At 45.6% G+C, this 16099-nt stretch overlaps 1 protein-coding gene and 1 long non-coding RNA gene across 4 annotated transcripts; one reads left to right on the top strand and one right to left on the bottom strand.

Moving 5' to 3' along the window:
* Positions 1 to 707: 707 nt before the first annotated feature.
* On the top strand, positions 708 to 16060 carry TATDN1 (TatD DNase domain containing 1). Of its 3 annotated transcripts, none has more exons than XM_081205093.1 (12): positions 708 to 834; positions 2081 to 2146; positions 4647 to 4696; positions 4849 to 4912; positions 5630 to 5773; positions 5861 to 5903; positions 9337 to 9422; positions 9517 to 9557; positions 11009 to 11085; positions 11949 to 12019; positions 13669 to 13795; positions 15889 to 16060. In XM_081205093.1, the coding sequence occupies exons 1-12, from the start codon at positions 813 to 815 to the stop codon at positions 15989 to 15991; spliced, it is 894 nt and encodes a 297-aa protein (XP_081061219.1). In that variant the 5' UTR covers positions 708 to 812; the 3' UTR covers positions 15992 to 16060. The 3 variants fall into 3 exon arrangements, with proteins under 3 accessions (XP_081061219.1, XP_081061220.1, XP_081061221.1); XM_081205094.1 differs by lacking the exon at positions 708 to 834 and adding an exon at positions 931 to 1982; XM_081205095.1 differs by lacking the exons at positions 708 to 834; positions 2081 to 2146; positions 4647 to 4696; positions 4849 to 4912; positions 5630 to 5773 and adding an exon at positions 7471 to 7534.
* Positions 5948 to 7464, bottom strand: LOC308593163. Its single transcript, XR_014010800.1, has 2 exons — positions 7155 to 7464; positions 5948 to 7071 (listed from the first exon to the last, which is right to left on the bottom strand). It is a non-coding gene; the product is annotated as an uncharacterized lncRNA (long non-coding RNA).
* Positions 16061 to 16099: the final 39 nt, after the last annotated feature.

Raw genomic sequence — 16099 nt, 5'->3', positions numbered from 1 at the left:
GTTGTTAGCTGCTCCCTTGGCTAGGGAGGGCGGGGTATAAATAAATGATGATGATGAAGAAGAAGAAGAAGAAGAAGAAGAAGAAGAAACTGCAGAAAGGCACAGGCCAATTGGCCAAAGGCAGATAGAGATAAGGAATCAAGACAAACGCAGAGGCCAATGGGCAAAAAGCCAATGCTTCCCTTCAGGCTGCCCTGGGGGCTTTTGAAGTTGGCTCCACGATGTGAATTAGAAAATGTCACCACTGTAATTTATATCCCCATGAGCAAGCTGGGTGACCTTGCTGCCAGTCCCCTGCTATCCACCAGCCAGGATAAAACAGGGGCAGCAGGGTAGTGGAGAGAAACTATGTGCATTGGTAGCACCAAATGCGGCGAATTAATCAAATACATTAAATTAATAAAGTTAAGGGTTTTGTTTTTTTGCTTTATTACATTTCCATGCGGCTTGCCAACATTAAATTAACGAGAACATGCTAGGAGATAATGGAACACGACAAATGCAGCATAAATCATATTTGAAAATTAACAATGATATAACGCTGCATTATATATAATGTTCAGTATAATTTAAATGCGATGGATAATAATACAGAAGAGGAATAGAGAGAAGGAACCATAGAGATAAATTTCTAACAGTGGCGGATAGAGCGGCACCCGCCTCTATGGTGCATTCGGCCTTCTTACGCACCTACCCAGCATACGGCTTAGCGTTCAAAGGGAAACCGGACGTGACGTCGGCGCTTCTGCATTCTATGGGAGGAGAGAGAGAAGGAGAGAGAGAGAGGCGCGCGGGCCTCAGTCGCCGTCGTCATGAGCCGCTTCAAGTTCATTGGTGAGGACGGTTGCCTGGGCAACTGGGGGGGTGTTCCTTTGCGTCCGCAAAGAGGGCGCCGGGCCTAGTCGCTGAGGGGCAGCCCTTCGAGGTGGGGGGCGGCTGCGGAACCGGCCGAAAGGAACCCCCCCCTCCAGGGCACCATCCCAGGCGCGCTTACTCCGGGGCAAGCCCCGTCGTTGTCAGTGGAGCTTGCTCCCGGGTAGATGCGAGGTTCGGGATCGCAGCCTCGCTCCCCTGAGGGGAACCTGCGCGGAGTTGCAGGTGCGCGCAGGGCGATCCTGTGCGCGTTGGCTGGGGAGCAAGCCCCCCAAGTCACAATTCCGATTCTGCGCATGCTTACTCAGAAGCAGGGCCCGTCGATTTCATCCATTCATTTCTTATTTGTGTTACTGTATATGGGGCTTGCTTCTGGGTACCCCGGCGTGCAAAGCCGGAGCCGTAACTGGTAGCTCCTTCTCTGCTTTGCTTGTATCTCACAAATGCACACAAGAGACCTTTGGTCTTTGCTGCAAGCAGTCAGATTTCTGCAGAGATCTAATCCGTTTGCGGTATTTGGCTACAAATGGACACAGGAGACAGTTCCAACCCTTTCCCTCACATCCTGCAGCGATTCCCCTGCAGCCATTGCCAGATGAGAATCTGCATTTAGTGGCTTCTCTTGGGGGGTTAGTGCCTGCATGCATTTGACTCTCCCTGTCATTTGCTGATTTGGCAGGTGTATTGTGTATACTGACTCCACTGAAAGAGCCTTGCACATGAGGTGGCCTGAAAGTTCTGGCCTTGGTGTTTGCATGAATGAGTCACTGCAGATTATACAAGCTGTCACCTGATGCATGTTGCCAGTGTATTATTATTAGCATTATTATTTTAATTTTATTTCTATACCATTTTATATGTTTAAGAAAAACTTCAAAGGGGCTTACAACACATTAAAACATCAAATAAAACAATCCAGAATGAAACATAGCAGCTACATGCAAGACAGCCCTCATTCCATAAGAAAGGTTTTGCAGGCTTTTTAAAGGGATCCTCTCCTAGTACAGACTCCAGCCTCTAACAGCAACCAGTATATATCTAAAGCATAGGGTCATAGTTTCATCACATGTCGGGGACCCATCAGATCTTCTGACATCTTGAAACTGCAGGTGAGGAGCCTTTCAGATGATTGACTCCAACTCCCATCATCCCCAGGCAGCATAGACAATGACCCAAGTTGAGGATACTAATTTATTTCTCTCTCTAGATATCGGTGTTAATTTAACTGATCCTATGTTCAAAGGCATATACAGAGGTACTCAAAAGCATCAAGGTAAATATTCTGTCTGTTTCTTTAATGGCTCCTTCTGTGGTCTTCGTATCCCCAGATATTCACGGTATGCATCTGCAAGGGACATTTTCTTTCAGGTTACACTTTTTGGGGTCCCCCCATTCCCAGAGAGTGACATCATCATCATCATTATTATTATTAATAATAATATTGGAATTTATTAAAATTCGACTTTCATCCTGCTCTTGTCTCCCACCCATCCATTTTGAGAGAAAAAAACCCACTAGAGTGGTAATTCAATGCAGTTTTACTCAGAGTACACCCATTAAAATTATTGAACATGACTAATTGATATGGGTCTGTCCTGAGGATACAATCTTTTGCATATCTTACTTGGGAGGAAGTCATATTCAGTTCAGTATGGCTTCTAAGTAGACGTGTGTAAAATTGCGCTGTAAAGCCACAATCCTTAACACTCTTAGCTGGGAGTAAGCTTCAGTTAACACAATGGGACTCTCTTCTAAACATGCATGCATAGGATTGTGCTGTAAGGCTGCAATTCTGTTAATACTTTCTTGGGAGTACGCTGCATTGGACTCAGTATTTTTGAATAAGCATGCTTAGTGTTGTGCCTTTGAAGTGTGCTATCTGACCATCATACTGAGAGTACACTCACTGAAAACTAAAGCTACTTGTGATGTAACTTCGGTGTGAGTCTTTTCTCAGTGTGAATTAGTCACATTGTGCCACCCTAACACTTAAGTTTCAGCAAGTCTCCAGATGGAGAGTACAGTATTCAGTTGCTGAAGGGAAACTATCAAAAACACCTTTCTGCATGACCAAGAAGTTCAAATGATGCACAGATGATTAAGAAGTCAATTTCTGGCAGTTGGTGGAGCATACATGTGCTGATGATCACTTATATACCGTATTTTTCGCCCCATAAGACGCACCGGCCCATAAGACGCACCTAGTTTTTTGGGGGGGAAATAAAGGGGAAAAAAATTATTTCCCCCCCAGGTGCGCTGCGCTACACCAGGAGCTTGGGGCGTGCGGAGCTCAGCGCGCCCCAAGCTTCTGCGTGCCGGCAAGGTCTCCGCTAGCGTGGGAGAGCCGGGCGCCTCTCCCAGGGCTAGCTGACCCCTGCGCTAATCCAGAAGCTTGGGGCGTGCTGAGGTCAGCGCGCCCCAAGCTTCTGCGTGCGCGCAAGCAGTCCGCTAGCCTTGGGAGAGCCGCGGGGCTCTCCCAGGGGTAGCGGATCGCTGCGCTACACCAGGAGCTTGGGGCGTGCTGAGCTCAGCACGCCCCAAGCTTCTAGGTGCGCGCAAGCAGTCCGCTAGCCTTGGGAGAGCCGCGGGGCTCTCCCAGGGCTAGCGGATCGCTGCGCTACACCAGAAGCTTGGGGCGTGCCGAGCTCAGCGCGCCCCAAGCTTCTGCGTGCGCGCAAGCAGTCCGAAGCACGGGGAGCCCGAAGCACAGGCTGCCGCCCCAAGCCTCGCGCACCCGGTGGGACCTCCTGCCGGGTGCGCGAGGCTTGCAGACACTCGCCCGAAGCAGGGGAAGCCCTCCGGAGGGCTCCCCGTGCTTCGGGCGACAGGCTGCCGCCCCAAGCCTCGCGCACCCAGTGGGACCTCCTGCCGGGTGCGCGAGGCTTGCAGACACTCGCCTGAAGCAGGGGGAGCCCTCCCGAGGGCTCCCCGTGCTTCGGGCGACAGGCTGCCGCCCCAAGCCTCGCGCACCCGGTGGGACCTCCTGCCGGGAGCGCGAGGCTTGCTGACACTCGCCCGAAGCAGGGGAAGCCCTCCGGAGGGCTCCCCGTGCTTCGGGCGACAGGCTGCCGCCCCAAGCCTCGCGCACCCAGTGGGACCTCCTGCCGGGTGCGCGAGGCTTGCAGACACTCGCCTGAAGCAGGGGGAGCCCTCCCGAGGGCTCCCCGTGCTTCGGGCGACAGGCTGCCGCCCCAAGCCTCGCGCACCCGGTGGGACCTCCTGCCGGGAGCGCGAGGCTTGCTGACACTCGCCCGAAGCAGGGGAAGCCCTCCGGAGGGCTCCCCGTGCTTCGGGCGACACGCTGCCGCCCCAAGCCTCACGCACCCGGTGGGACCTCCTGCCGGGCGCGCGAGGCTTGCAGGCATTCGCCCTATAAGACGCACCCCGATTTCCCCTTCATTTTTGGAGGGGAAAAAGTGCGTCTTATGGGGCGAAAAATACGGTATGTTGAATATGTTCCTAGGGAAAATATTTATCAAGGAAAACTTGATGAATCACAATCCTAAAATCACTTGAGTGTGGTACTGCTTGTGGAGGAAATTACTTTCAATGATATTCAAAGAATCTGAGCTATAGTCCTTCCTAGTCAATAAGGATATCTATACTGCTTAATGGAGATAGCACAACTTGATTGTCCATTACTGCTGTAAAGTTGCAGGAAAAGGAAAGGAAATGTAGGAGCTGCTACATACCTGAGGCTGTTAAGGTTTCCAGAACTAGACTGGGCCATACGGATGCTTTAAATTAAGGGTTTCACTTCTGTCTTTTTGCAGATGACTTCTTGGATGTGGTGGCTAGAGCTGTCAAAACTGGTGTTAAAAAGGTACATTTGTTCTTCAAAGGTTTTGGGTGGTGTGTTTTGTGTTGAATTTCAGTTGTTTCTGTTGGCTTTTGATATCTGTGTTTTTCAAAATAAGAATTAATCCTAACATTTAGAAACTAGCACTATAAGTAAACTTTATTTTTTTATTCCAGTTCATGATTACAGGTGGAAGTTTGCAAGATAGCAAAGATGCACTTCAGCTGGCACAGACAAATGGTATTCACCTCTTTATGTTATTTGCTTTCAATGGAATGCTTTAATTATCCTGTATTTAACATTTAAAATGACCAAAGCCAATATGCACCAGTTCAGTCCAAAGAATTATGAGCAGAAGGAAAGGAATGCTTCTCACACACCATTCCTTTGGGGCGGTTTGCTGTGTTGACCCAACTCACTGCTGCTAGGGCTGATGTCTTGTCAAGTGAACCCTGCATAGAGTCACACACAGAAGGGGAGATGATGAGTCAGGTGATCACTTGCTTTGTGGTCTTTGCAGAGTGTATGTAACCACCTGCTCACAATCTTAGCTGCTATGCTGTGTGTCTCAAGTGACACTGTGCCATTCCAAGGCTGGTTTCAGGACCACAGGAACTACCTGATTCAAAAGTGAATAAGTTAATTTAAAAGTTGAGTTAAAGAAAGCTTTGTACCGATGTACATAATTTTACGTTGTCTTCCAAATCTATATGGTGCCTCCCTGCTCAATGAAGCCCTTGCTTCTTGAGTTCCCAAATTTTCACTCCCAGGTCCTAAGTACATGTAACAGCATATCCTTGCATTCAGCCTCTGTTACCATTGCATCCGCACACCATCAGGCTTTAGGATGCAAGTTCTTTGGAGGCTGGAGGCTGGAACCCTTATGCTGCGATGCACCCTGCACTTGACAAGCATTCTAGCAATAACAACCAAAACGTTCATGCCGTTTGTTTTCAGACATGTTTTATAGTACTGTTGGCTGCCACCCCACCCGCTGTGGAGAGTTTGAACAGAGCAACCCTGAGCAGTACTTAGCAGAGCTACAAGGTCTAGCTGAGAAAAATAAAGGGAAGGTCATAGCAATTGGAGAGTGTGGCTTGGGTAAGTAGCAACCAAGTGGCTTGGCAGTGATGTTTCCTTCCTGGCAAGTCAAAAGCCAGTTAATTCTTTGTCAATTCTCTCTTCCAGATTTTGACAGATTAGAATTCTGCACTAAGGACACTCAACTCAAGTAAGAGAGATTTACTTAACACATAAGAGAAACTGCATCCTTCATACTTTTGACCAGTGTTGTTTTTATTATCAAGGTTTTTCTCCCAGTGACAGCCATTGGAAGCCAAGGAACAGTTGCTCTTCCACCCTACCACCCCAAATGGATATAATAACCAAGGGGAAACAGTCACCACTTCCCTGTTCTTCCCTAAATGGCCTACAGGTCACACCAGACCCCTGACTGCTTCTTCACGGGGCTGAACCATACCATTACTTCCACCACATCATTCATTGGAACTTGCAGTAGCTGGCCAGTGCTTTGATTCCATGGGCGGTGTTTTTGCAGTCCATATATGCACAAATCATCATAAAGCATGGTGGCATGGCCCAGAACACCAGCCCTTGAGTAGAAGTTGTGCATGCCAGATGACCGGAGAATGGGAAGTTGCAGTGCTGAGTTAAATCAAACAGCAGCGTCCTATTCCACTCTTTTGGTATCTGCACTGGGTGGAGGGGGTCACTGGATGCTATAGCTATTGAGTGCACAAGGCACTGGTTGCTGTAATGTTAATCTTGGGAACAGTTTGACCACAGAAAAACACTGACGTGAAAATGGAAAGGGAATGAACCAGGCGCAAAAGCCAAGGAATTTAACATGAAACAACACATGCCAATAAAACCTAGTTGTTTTTATTGTGCATTGTAGGGATGGGGGGCCCGCTGTGGGTTAAACCACAGAGCCTAGGACTTGCCAATCAGAAGGTCGGCAGTTTGAATCCCTGCGACAGGGTGAGCTCCCATTGCTCGGCCCCAGCTCCTGCCAACCTAGCAGTTTGAAAGCACGTCAAAGTGCAAGTAGATAAATAGGTAAACGGCGGGAAGGTAAACGGTGTTTCTGTGCACTACTCTGGTTCGCCAGAAGCGGCATAGTCATGCTGGCCACATGATCCGGAAGCTGTATGCCGGCTCTCTCGGCCAATAAAGCAAGATGAGCGCCGCAACCCCAGAGTCGGTCATCACTGGACCTAATAGTCAGGCGTCCCTTTACCTTTACCTTAGGGATGGGGGAAGCTGTGATCCATCAGTTGCTGCTGGACTCAGACACCCATCAGCCTCAGCCAGTATCATGGTCAAAGATGATGGTATCTGTAATGCAGAAACAGCTTGGGAGGGCCAAGACTCCCAGTCTCTGGTGTAATAAGCTTAAGAATGTGAGGTTTGGCTGGCAGGATTAAAATGCTGAATCTAGCATTCCAACAGTCAAACAGACGGCTCTGGATGTCCACAAGCAGGGCAGAGGTGTGGTAGCCATCTCTTTAATTGCCCCCAGAACCTGGTTACCAAGATGCATAACTGCATCTGAACATGGAGGCTTCCATTTCCTGCATTGCAGGGGGTTGGACTAGATGACCCTTGGGGTCCCTTCCAATTCTATGATTCCATGATTTCGCTCTCCTTCCTAAATCGTTCCACAAATGTTTCTGAAAATCCCAAGTATTTGCTGCCACTGCGTTTTTGATGGCAGCTCATAAGACAGTGCTGACAACCAACAGTCATCTGTGTGATATTTATGCTCTTCTGCATAGGGGGAGACCCAGCATCAGTCATGGCAGCACAGTTGGTTAGCTAGGATTCTTTCACAATTCAAAGGTAAACTATGATTGTGTAATGTTTGGTCTGACACTTGCACATCACACGATGCAAATACAACCTCCTGTTGTAAGGTTGTAGTCATACCTCAGAAGTCGAACACCTTGCAAGCTGAATTTTTTGGCTCCCTAGTGCCACAAACCCAGAGGTGAGTGTTCCGGTTTACGAACGTTCTTTGGAACCCAAACATCCGATGCGGGTTCCGATTGGCTGCAGGAGCTTCCTGCAGCCAATCGGAAGCCGCACCTTGGTTTCCAAACATTTTAGAAGTCGAACAGACTTGCAGAACGTATTCTGTTCGACTTCCGAGGTACGACTGTATTTTAACAGCATTGCTTTTCTGGCAACATCCATACAAGCCCTGGCTTTTTACCATTTCTTGCTTAGGCTGTATCCTGGTCTAATGGCTTTGAAACATAATTTTGCTGCTGTTATAAAGGAGGCATGGCCCTCTCAAATCCCCCCACCCCACCCAAGCACTTCTTTAAGTCTCCTCTTGGCCTTAATGAAATATCAGCCACTGAAAATGTATGTGTTGTGGCTGTAACGTAAGGAAGCCACTTTCTAGATCACCCCAAAAGGCCACTGTAAATGCAGTCCTAGCCGGTATGGGCAGAGGTGGTGAGAGAAATGCTGCCTTCTTCTTGTGGAAGAACATGCTGGTTTTAGCACTATGGTACTTGACACTCTACGGGACGCGGGTGGTGCTGTGGGTTAAACCACAGAGCCTAGGACTTGCCAATCAGAAGGTCAGCGGTTCGAATCCCCGCGACGGGGTGAGCTCCCGTTGCTCGGTCCCTGCTCCTGCCAACCTAGCAGTTCGAAAGCACGTCAAAGTGCAAGTAGATAAATAGGTACCGCTCCGGCAGGAAGGTAAACGGCGTTTCCGTGCGCTGCTCTGGTTTGCCAGAAGCGGCTTAGTCATGCTGGCCACATGACCTGGAAGCTGTACGCCGGCTCCCTCGGCCAATAAAGCGAGATGAGCACCGCAAGCCCAGAGTCGGCCACGACTGGACCTAATGGTCAGGGGTCCCTTTACCTTTACCTGACACTCTAAGATCGGGAGAAAAGATCCCTCTTGAGATGCTCTCCAAAGAGCAGGGAGGGGGATCTTTTGTCTCCCGATCTTAGCACTAAACATCAGCGTTGCTAGACATCCTCACCCTGCCACTCGAGTGGGAAAGACAGGAAATGATTTGCGTGTGTCTCTGCATCTCCAGGTGAGTTTGTGGGGAAGAGTGTGAGTGCATGTATATATGTGTGAGCCTGGGAGAATGCTCTGTGCTTTCATATATGTTGGGTGTATGTGCTGTATGTGGGTTGAATGTGCATGTCTGATGAATATATATGCATGTGGTCCGTCCATGTGTGTGTGTGTGTGTACAGTTGCTTATAAATTGACAATACCCACCACAGGCGTGTGTCCCTTGAATGGGTGGCTGATTGTCAGTGGGGCCTTCAAGCCGCGAAAACTTAGCCACTCCTGCTTTACACAGTCTAGAACCACTTTTCTTACTGAGAAATCGCACAAAACCTGGCATGATGTGGCCAATATGAAACATTTTCAAATCCTATTGAGTTTAAGCTAAGCACATGCTTAACCTTCCCATAGAACTAAATGGGACTTAAAAGTGTTTCCTGCTGGCAGGATTATGTCTGCACCATAATAATAATAATAATAATAATAATAATAATAATAATAATAATAATAATTCCATTTTTTCTAATGCCTTGAACCATTTAGATAATCTATAGCTGAGATTTCATTAAATGTAGGGACACTTCTGTTTATTTCTTTTCAGGTATTTTGAAAAACAATTCGATTTATCTGGGCAAACAAAATTACCGATGTTTCTGCACTGTAGGAATTCACATCCAGAATTTGTAGGTAGGTTTTGCAAAAGAAAACTTTTTTAAAAATGTAGAAGTTGAATGAAGAAATCTCTGGGCTTTTTAATTTAAAATATTATCCTTTCACACAGATATAATGAGGCGAAACAGAGAGAGGTGTGTGGGAGGAGTGGTAAGTGCCTGGTGTTCAGTTTCGTTTCTTTTCAGCATCAACCTCTTTGTGATACAAGTTTATTTTATAAGTAGATATCTCACTTTTCATGTGTTTCAAAGTAGCTGAAGACTAAAACATGCAATGCTTTCTAGTTGCCCTTGGTAAAATAATCCTGTGAGCAAGCACTTTAAGGTGGGGACTAGTCTGAAATTTACAGGTAGACTCGTTTTGTAAACCAGATGACTAGTTCTACTTCATTACTCTGAAATCCATTCTTTTAAGTGTTGTGAGTGTGATTGTCACCTTTTTCCTACAGACACATTGAACAGGGAAGGGCCGCCCCCTGTTGAGTATGCACTGTGTGAAACCCAAGTTTGCCTTTGCATGGTGTGCAAAACGACCTGTACAGATTTAGTTCAGCTGGGCTTATTCCTAAATAAGTGGGCCTAGTCTTGCAGCCTTTGAAATGAACAGTGCATTCACATTATCTCAGGATGGAATAATGGTGGTTGTGTGACATAGCTGTGAAATAGGGCGGGGTTTCCCAAACCAGGGTCTGCAGCTGTTTTTGGACAACCACCCCCATCATACCTGACCCCTGGTCCTGCTAGCTAGGGATGATGGGAGTTGTAGTCCAAAAACAGCTGCAGTGGGGATGAATGGCATGACCTGTACCACTTTTTCCCGCTCCTGAAGAATTGATGTTTTTGAATTATGGTGCTGGAGGAGACTCTTGAGAGTCCCATGGACTGCAAAATCAAACCTATCCATTCTTAAGGAAATTAGCCCTGAGTGTTCACTGGAAGGACAGATCCTGAAGCTGAGGCTCCAAGACTTTGGCCACCTCATGAGAAGAGAAGACTCCCTGGAAAAGCCCCTGATGTTGGGAAAGATGGAGGGCACAAGGAGAAGGGGACGACAGAGGACGAGATGGTTGGACAGTGTTCTCGAAGCTACCAGCATGAGTTTGACCAAACTGCGGGAGGCAGTGGAAGACAGGAGTGCCTGGTGTGCTCTGGTCCATGGGGTCACGAAGAGTTGGACACAACTAAACAACAAGAAGTACCACCACATACTCAAGCAATGGGCCTGTCCTGACAGCTAAGCTACAGTGCCTTTTGCATCAGAGGCAAGGTAGGAGGGCTGTCTTTCAGCCTCCTTGAATTGGGCTGCTGGTCTCGTTGCCTTCTACTCATTAGATTAAATCAAAGGTCTTTGATTTAACCACAGAAGGTTCTGCCCCATAGCATGGACTTTGTTGATCGGCTCTTATCAAGTTAAGGGCTCCATACATACACTTGCTCATTTTGGGTGGCAAAAACTATCAGCTTGTGTGCACACGGCTAGCAAATGCTATTCAGAAATAGCAACTGGCTTTGGAAGAATGCAAGAAAATGGAAAGCTTGTGTACTTAAGTTGGAAAAATCTCAATGCATCTTCAGATGATAAAGATGTATCATTGTTTACAGGTACACTCTTTTGATGGCACCAAAGAGGAGGCAGCAGCTATAACAGAGTTAGATCTCTACATAGGAATAAATGGCTGGTAAGTTATTTTAGACATCTAATGGCTGAGGTGAAAGGGTTCCTTTTTATTTTGGGATGGCTGCTTTAAAGCACACCTGTGCAGCTTGTGGCTCATCAAGGTGACTGCACCTCAGCCACCATGTATTGTGCCCTCCCAGGTAATTCAGACACTTCAGTCCCAGATAGGCAGTAAGAACAGCCCACTATGATGCACCTGCCATAGCGGTGGGCTATATATAATTTACAGTCCTACTTCACATATTCTTAAGTGCAGAAATGGGCTGCCTGCTGAACTTGAATCGGACTATAAATGCAAGTACCAACCACTCTTGTGTGACACTGCCAGAATCTCAGTCCCCATTAGCCTTGGCTTGGAATTGTGTGCATAGCTAGAGCAACAGCTGCCACCCAACAGAGGTGAGATGGGTGCATGGGGGACATTTTAAACGAAAAGACAAATAGGCAAGAATTAAGGGGAACCTCTGGAAAGAATGGGGGAAGAGTCCTCTCAAGGCTGCTTCTGGTTTAAGAAAAAAAAAATCAATAAAAGCTTCACACAACTGCTTGTAAATCTAGTTTCAGCCTTAGCCTAATATAGCAATTCTGTGTGCCCTTTCATGACAGTAAGCCTAACTAAATTTTGCAGGAGTGACTAAACATACTTAAAATTGGATTGTGCATCTCACTGCAGCCATCAGAATTTAAGTAACAAGTTAACTGCTTGACGCGAACAAAATTGAAAACACAACTTTGGGGTGATTGTGCCCAGCAGCTTGGATCTGGGCAGACAAGTTGCTCCTTGAATCTTGTGAGAACTTCCTTCTATTTGGACTAAAGAATTTCAACAAATCATAGTGATTTTCATATTCATATTATTTTCAGTTCCCTGAAAACAGAAGCTAACTTAGAAGCAGTGAGGTCAATTCCCAGTGAAAGATTAATGCTAGAAACTGGTAAGTTGTTGTTTTATTTAATACTATTTAACATTTTACTTCCACCAACATGCCCCTTTGAAAACTGTTTCCGATCTGGGATATATTTTGTTTGTAATCTTCTGTCTCGGTGTGCCATTTTAAGATTACTACCCAAATATATCCCAGATCGGAAACAGTGTTGACTGGGTACATGCTTACTCAGCATGGCTTAGAAAAAAAGAAAAAGGTTCCTAACCTAAAGAGTAATGTCTTTTTATAGCATGGTACCTAATTCATTAGCAGTGCAGTAAGAAAGGAAAATCCCCTGTAAATTCTATATTTAACAGCTCTCTTGGTCACACTATCAGTGTTGTGTACCCTCCAGTCCACAAGGGGGAGTGAGCATGCTAGAAATGCCATATATTGTCACCAAAGTGAGTTGTAAGAAAGGATATTGTTCTTGGCAAGAATCAGACTAAGCAGAAAAGGCCTTGCCTCATTCCTTAGAAGGGCTGTGTCAAGGACAGGCCAAAGACATTTTGGTACCTGATGTGAACCAAGGAATAAGGGATGAGTGAAAGTCTACACCAGGAATGGGGAGGGGAGGGAATAAAGATCTACATCAGGATCTGCTGCCCCAATGGATCTTGCCACCCAAGGCAGTTGCCTCACCTTGCCTCATGAGTGGGCTGGCCCTGGTGCAGTCTTTGCCTGAGGAAATACAGGTTGCAAAGGGGAAGAACACACATCCTACCCTTATAGTCCACATTCTTTTCCTCCATAGCAAATTGAACAAATTGTTGATTTTTGCATCGTAATCCGATGGAAAACCTACCTCTCATTCACACCATTGGCCAAAAGCATGGTTGCCCACTTACCTCCATTAATTGGCAGAACATAAGACTCCACTCTCTCGTAGTATTGCCAAATTGCAGCTTCCAATGGTTGGGAGGGCTATGAATACCACCCATCAAGTTGACCACCTTTGTGCTAGAACTTTGGTGACTTAATTGTATGGCTTCCTTAAATCACCTCATTATCAGGCATCAAAGAATCTGCTTTGCACATTAATAACAAACTTTGGTAATACAACTGCATTATGGAGAGTTTGACAGGAGTTCAGTATATCCCTGAAAACCCTGCCTAATAGCAGTTACCCTTCCTGACTAACTTCATTGGTGCTTGGCAGCAGTTGCTTGGGTTAGGGGCGAGCTTCCTAACTGCTAAGCCTAGGGAGCTAAAATGATCCTGGCTTGAGAGGAGCAGATTTGTCTTTGTAGATGGACCCTTGCAAAACTCTTACATTCAAATTAGGAATTCTGACTTTGGCATTTTAAACAGTGTAAACTTGCAAGACCCTTGGAATTATGTTATGGTCCTAAGTATTGCTTACTAAAGTCATCAATTCCAACTTTCTGTTGTGGAAGTATGTGGTATATTGGTGTGGGACCCTATCTGGGAATAATTTTACTACTTACGTTTTTTGTACATGTTAAGAACAGATCTGACAGCAACTTTGCTTTGGTTTATAGCCTGTGTTAAGAATAAAACATCGCCCCCGCCCCCAAAAGTATTGGGGGAGATGGACAAAAAGAAATGGCTGCGGTGGTTATGAGTTAAAGAAAGCTGGTAGATTATGTAACCATCTGTATGATGTTAATTCTAAACTGTTCCATAAATCACACTAGATGCTCCCTGGTGTGGAGTGAAAAATACCCACGCTGGTTCAAAATATGTAAAAACCACATTCCCTACCAAAAAAAAGTGGGAAGAAGGACACTGCCTGAAGGACAGAAATGAACCTTGTCATATAATGTAAGTATATAATTTAATATATTTCAAGGCTCCAATTAAGCTTAATTTAGTTATGACTAAGTCTGTCTGAAACCAGTGGAATTAGTCATGAGAAACTTATGTCCCATGGCTTTCAGAGGGGCTTGATCATGACTGACCTTTAGCTGGGCTGGAGCCCAAGGGGTTTAATGACATATAAAGAGTGACACCTAACAGGCAGAGCAATTGTAACCACCACCAACCAGCTGGTTCGGAGGGATGTAGCAGAGATTTCCCTCTGCCAATTCATGCGGCATCCGTCAACAACACCGGCTGTTAAAAGGCTACTGGTAGCAGTAATTGATTTAAGGCCCTGAAATGGGGATGGGGCAAGACTAACTACAGAGCCACTGGATCCTAAACTTGTCCATCAGCCAGAGGAGTTTGAGCCTGCAGCTGGTGCAGCAATAATTAGGTATAATAATATAATAATAATTATACCAGGTATCTGAAGAAGTGTGCATGCACACGAAAGCTTATACCAAGAACTAACTTAGTTGGTCTTTAAGGTGCTACAGGAAGGAATTTTTTTATTTTGACTATGGCAGACCAACACGGCTACCTATCTGTAACTGGAATCATAATAATAAACAACTCTGCCCATCTGGCTGGGTTGCCCCAAACCATTCTGTCTAGATGTACTCTCTGAGCTTCCCGCACAGGTCAAAACTCCTGATTTTCCAGTAGTTAGCAAGCTAAGATTTGCTTTGCTGGGTTACAACTGAGAGGCAGTTTTGTCTGCATTCTGTTTTCTGCAATAGCTAGTCAGGTGCCTTTGGGAAGGTTACTAGCAGGGCATGAGGGCAACAGCCCTCTCCCCTGTTGATTGTCATCACCTGGTACTCTTGAGGTTCTGCAGTCCAGAGAGAGGATATACATACCATCCTATGTGCCTATTGAAGGAAAAGCAGTTCTGTGCATTGCTATAAGGAATATTTGAGATAATACCACAGGGAGCAAGAATGCAACCTCATCCTCTGTACCACTTTGAGAAGGGGGGTTCTCACTTGCTCTGCAAGGCTCAAAGGGGAGAGAATACAGTGGGGGATGGGAAATACATATTATATTTCAGTTGTCTAAATCAATGCCCTTTTGCCCTCATGAATTACTATAGCAATGTGTTTGCCTACAACTTATTAGATGCCACTGGTGGTTTTTAGCTACAGGTAGCAACAGTACTGAACGCTACACAAATTAGAAATAAGCCCCGTTGGAAAGGTCAATGCCAAACAGATGAAAATGGCCTCAAATGCCAAAATATGCAGATTTCAGAACTTGTGTTTGTCATGAAATCTAAAACCACCAATTTACTTATAAAGCATGGTAGGGACTATAGTTTTCTGGTAGAACATACCCTTGGCACATGTAAATGTCGAAAGTTCAATCCCTGGCACCTCCAGTTAAAAAGGATCACATAGCAGGTGAAAGAAAGGCCAGTGCTCCAAAACCTTGAAGAGCTACTGCCAGTCAAACAGAGACAACACTGATCTAGGTGAACGAAGTCTAACCAGATTAAAGACAGCTTTTTATGTTCTGAGATGCGAGTTACCTGTCCGCAATATTGCATACAGTTCGGCATTTAGATTGCAGCATTTCCTTCATTACTTTTAGAATAAAATAAACTCAACACTGCAAACTTGTGCACATTTGCTACAGAGCAAGTCTTACTGAATTCAATAAAATTTCCTTCTATGCAGTCTTATTCATAGACCTATTGAAAGGCATAGTCATGACTAACTTAGTCATGAACCAATGTGCCTAGGATTCCAACACACAACTGGTGTAAACATAGGAAGCAGATGTTGCTGCTTGTGTAACCTGCTTCACCATTGCTGTGGAGATGGGAATCTGCCTTCCCCTATAAATTTCAAGATAGATGAATAAGTGCATCACACTTTCCTTTATCTGAAACTTGTATATGCTGTTATTTGGATGTTTTGTGTGACATAAAAAAAAATTGGAATCCTAAATGCTATTTATGTAAACTTTAACCACCCTTGAACAAGTAATGTTCACAGTGAACATAACCACAGTGGTGATTTTGCCTAAAGTGCTTCCCTTTTGCTTTGTTTTAGTCAAATACTGGAAATACTAGCAGCAGTACGTGAAGAAGATCCACTAGAACTGGCCAACACTACATATAACAACAGCATTAAAATCTTCTTTCCAGATATGTAAAGCATTTTATGTATTATGATAAAAACTGGTAATCCTGTCCATGTAATAAAGATTTGACTCCTCTCTGCATCAGATCTGAAACCATTATTTAGAAACAGGCATGCTGTA

The sequence above is a fragment of the Podarcis bocagei genome (genome assembly GCF_964188305.1).
Source record: "Podarcis bocagei genome assembly, chromosome: 8".
NCBI classification, from domain to species: Eukaryota; Metazoa; Chordata; class Lepidosauria; order Squamata; family Lacertidae; genus Podarcis; species Podarcis bocagei.
The sequence above is the reverse complement of the archived record's forward strand: the minus strand, read 5'-3'. Positions and strand labels throughout refer to the sequence as shown.

Excerpts from the sequence above, each read along its gene's own strand:
- TATDN1 (XM_081205093.1), top strand. The coding sequence starts at position 813 with ATGAGCCGCTTCAAGTTCATTG. Across the intron at positions 9,558-11,008 it reads AGAGGTGTGTGGGAGGAGTG|GTACACTCTTTTGATGGCAC; the intron begins GTAAGTGCCTGG and ends CATTGTTTACAG. Across the intron at positions 13,796-15,888 it reads AATGAACCTTGTCATATAAT|TCAAATACTGGAAATACTAG; the intron begins GTAAGTATATAA and ends GCTTTGTTTTAG.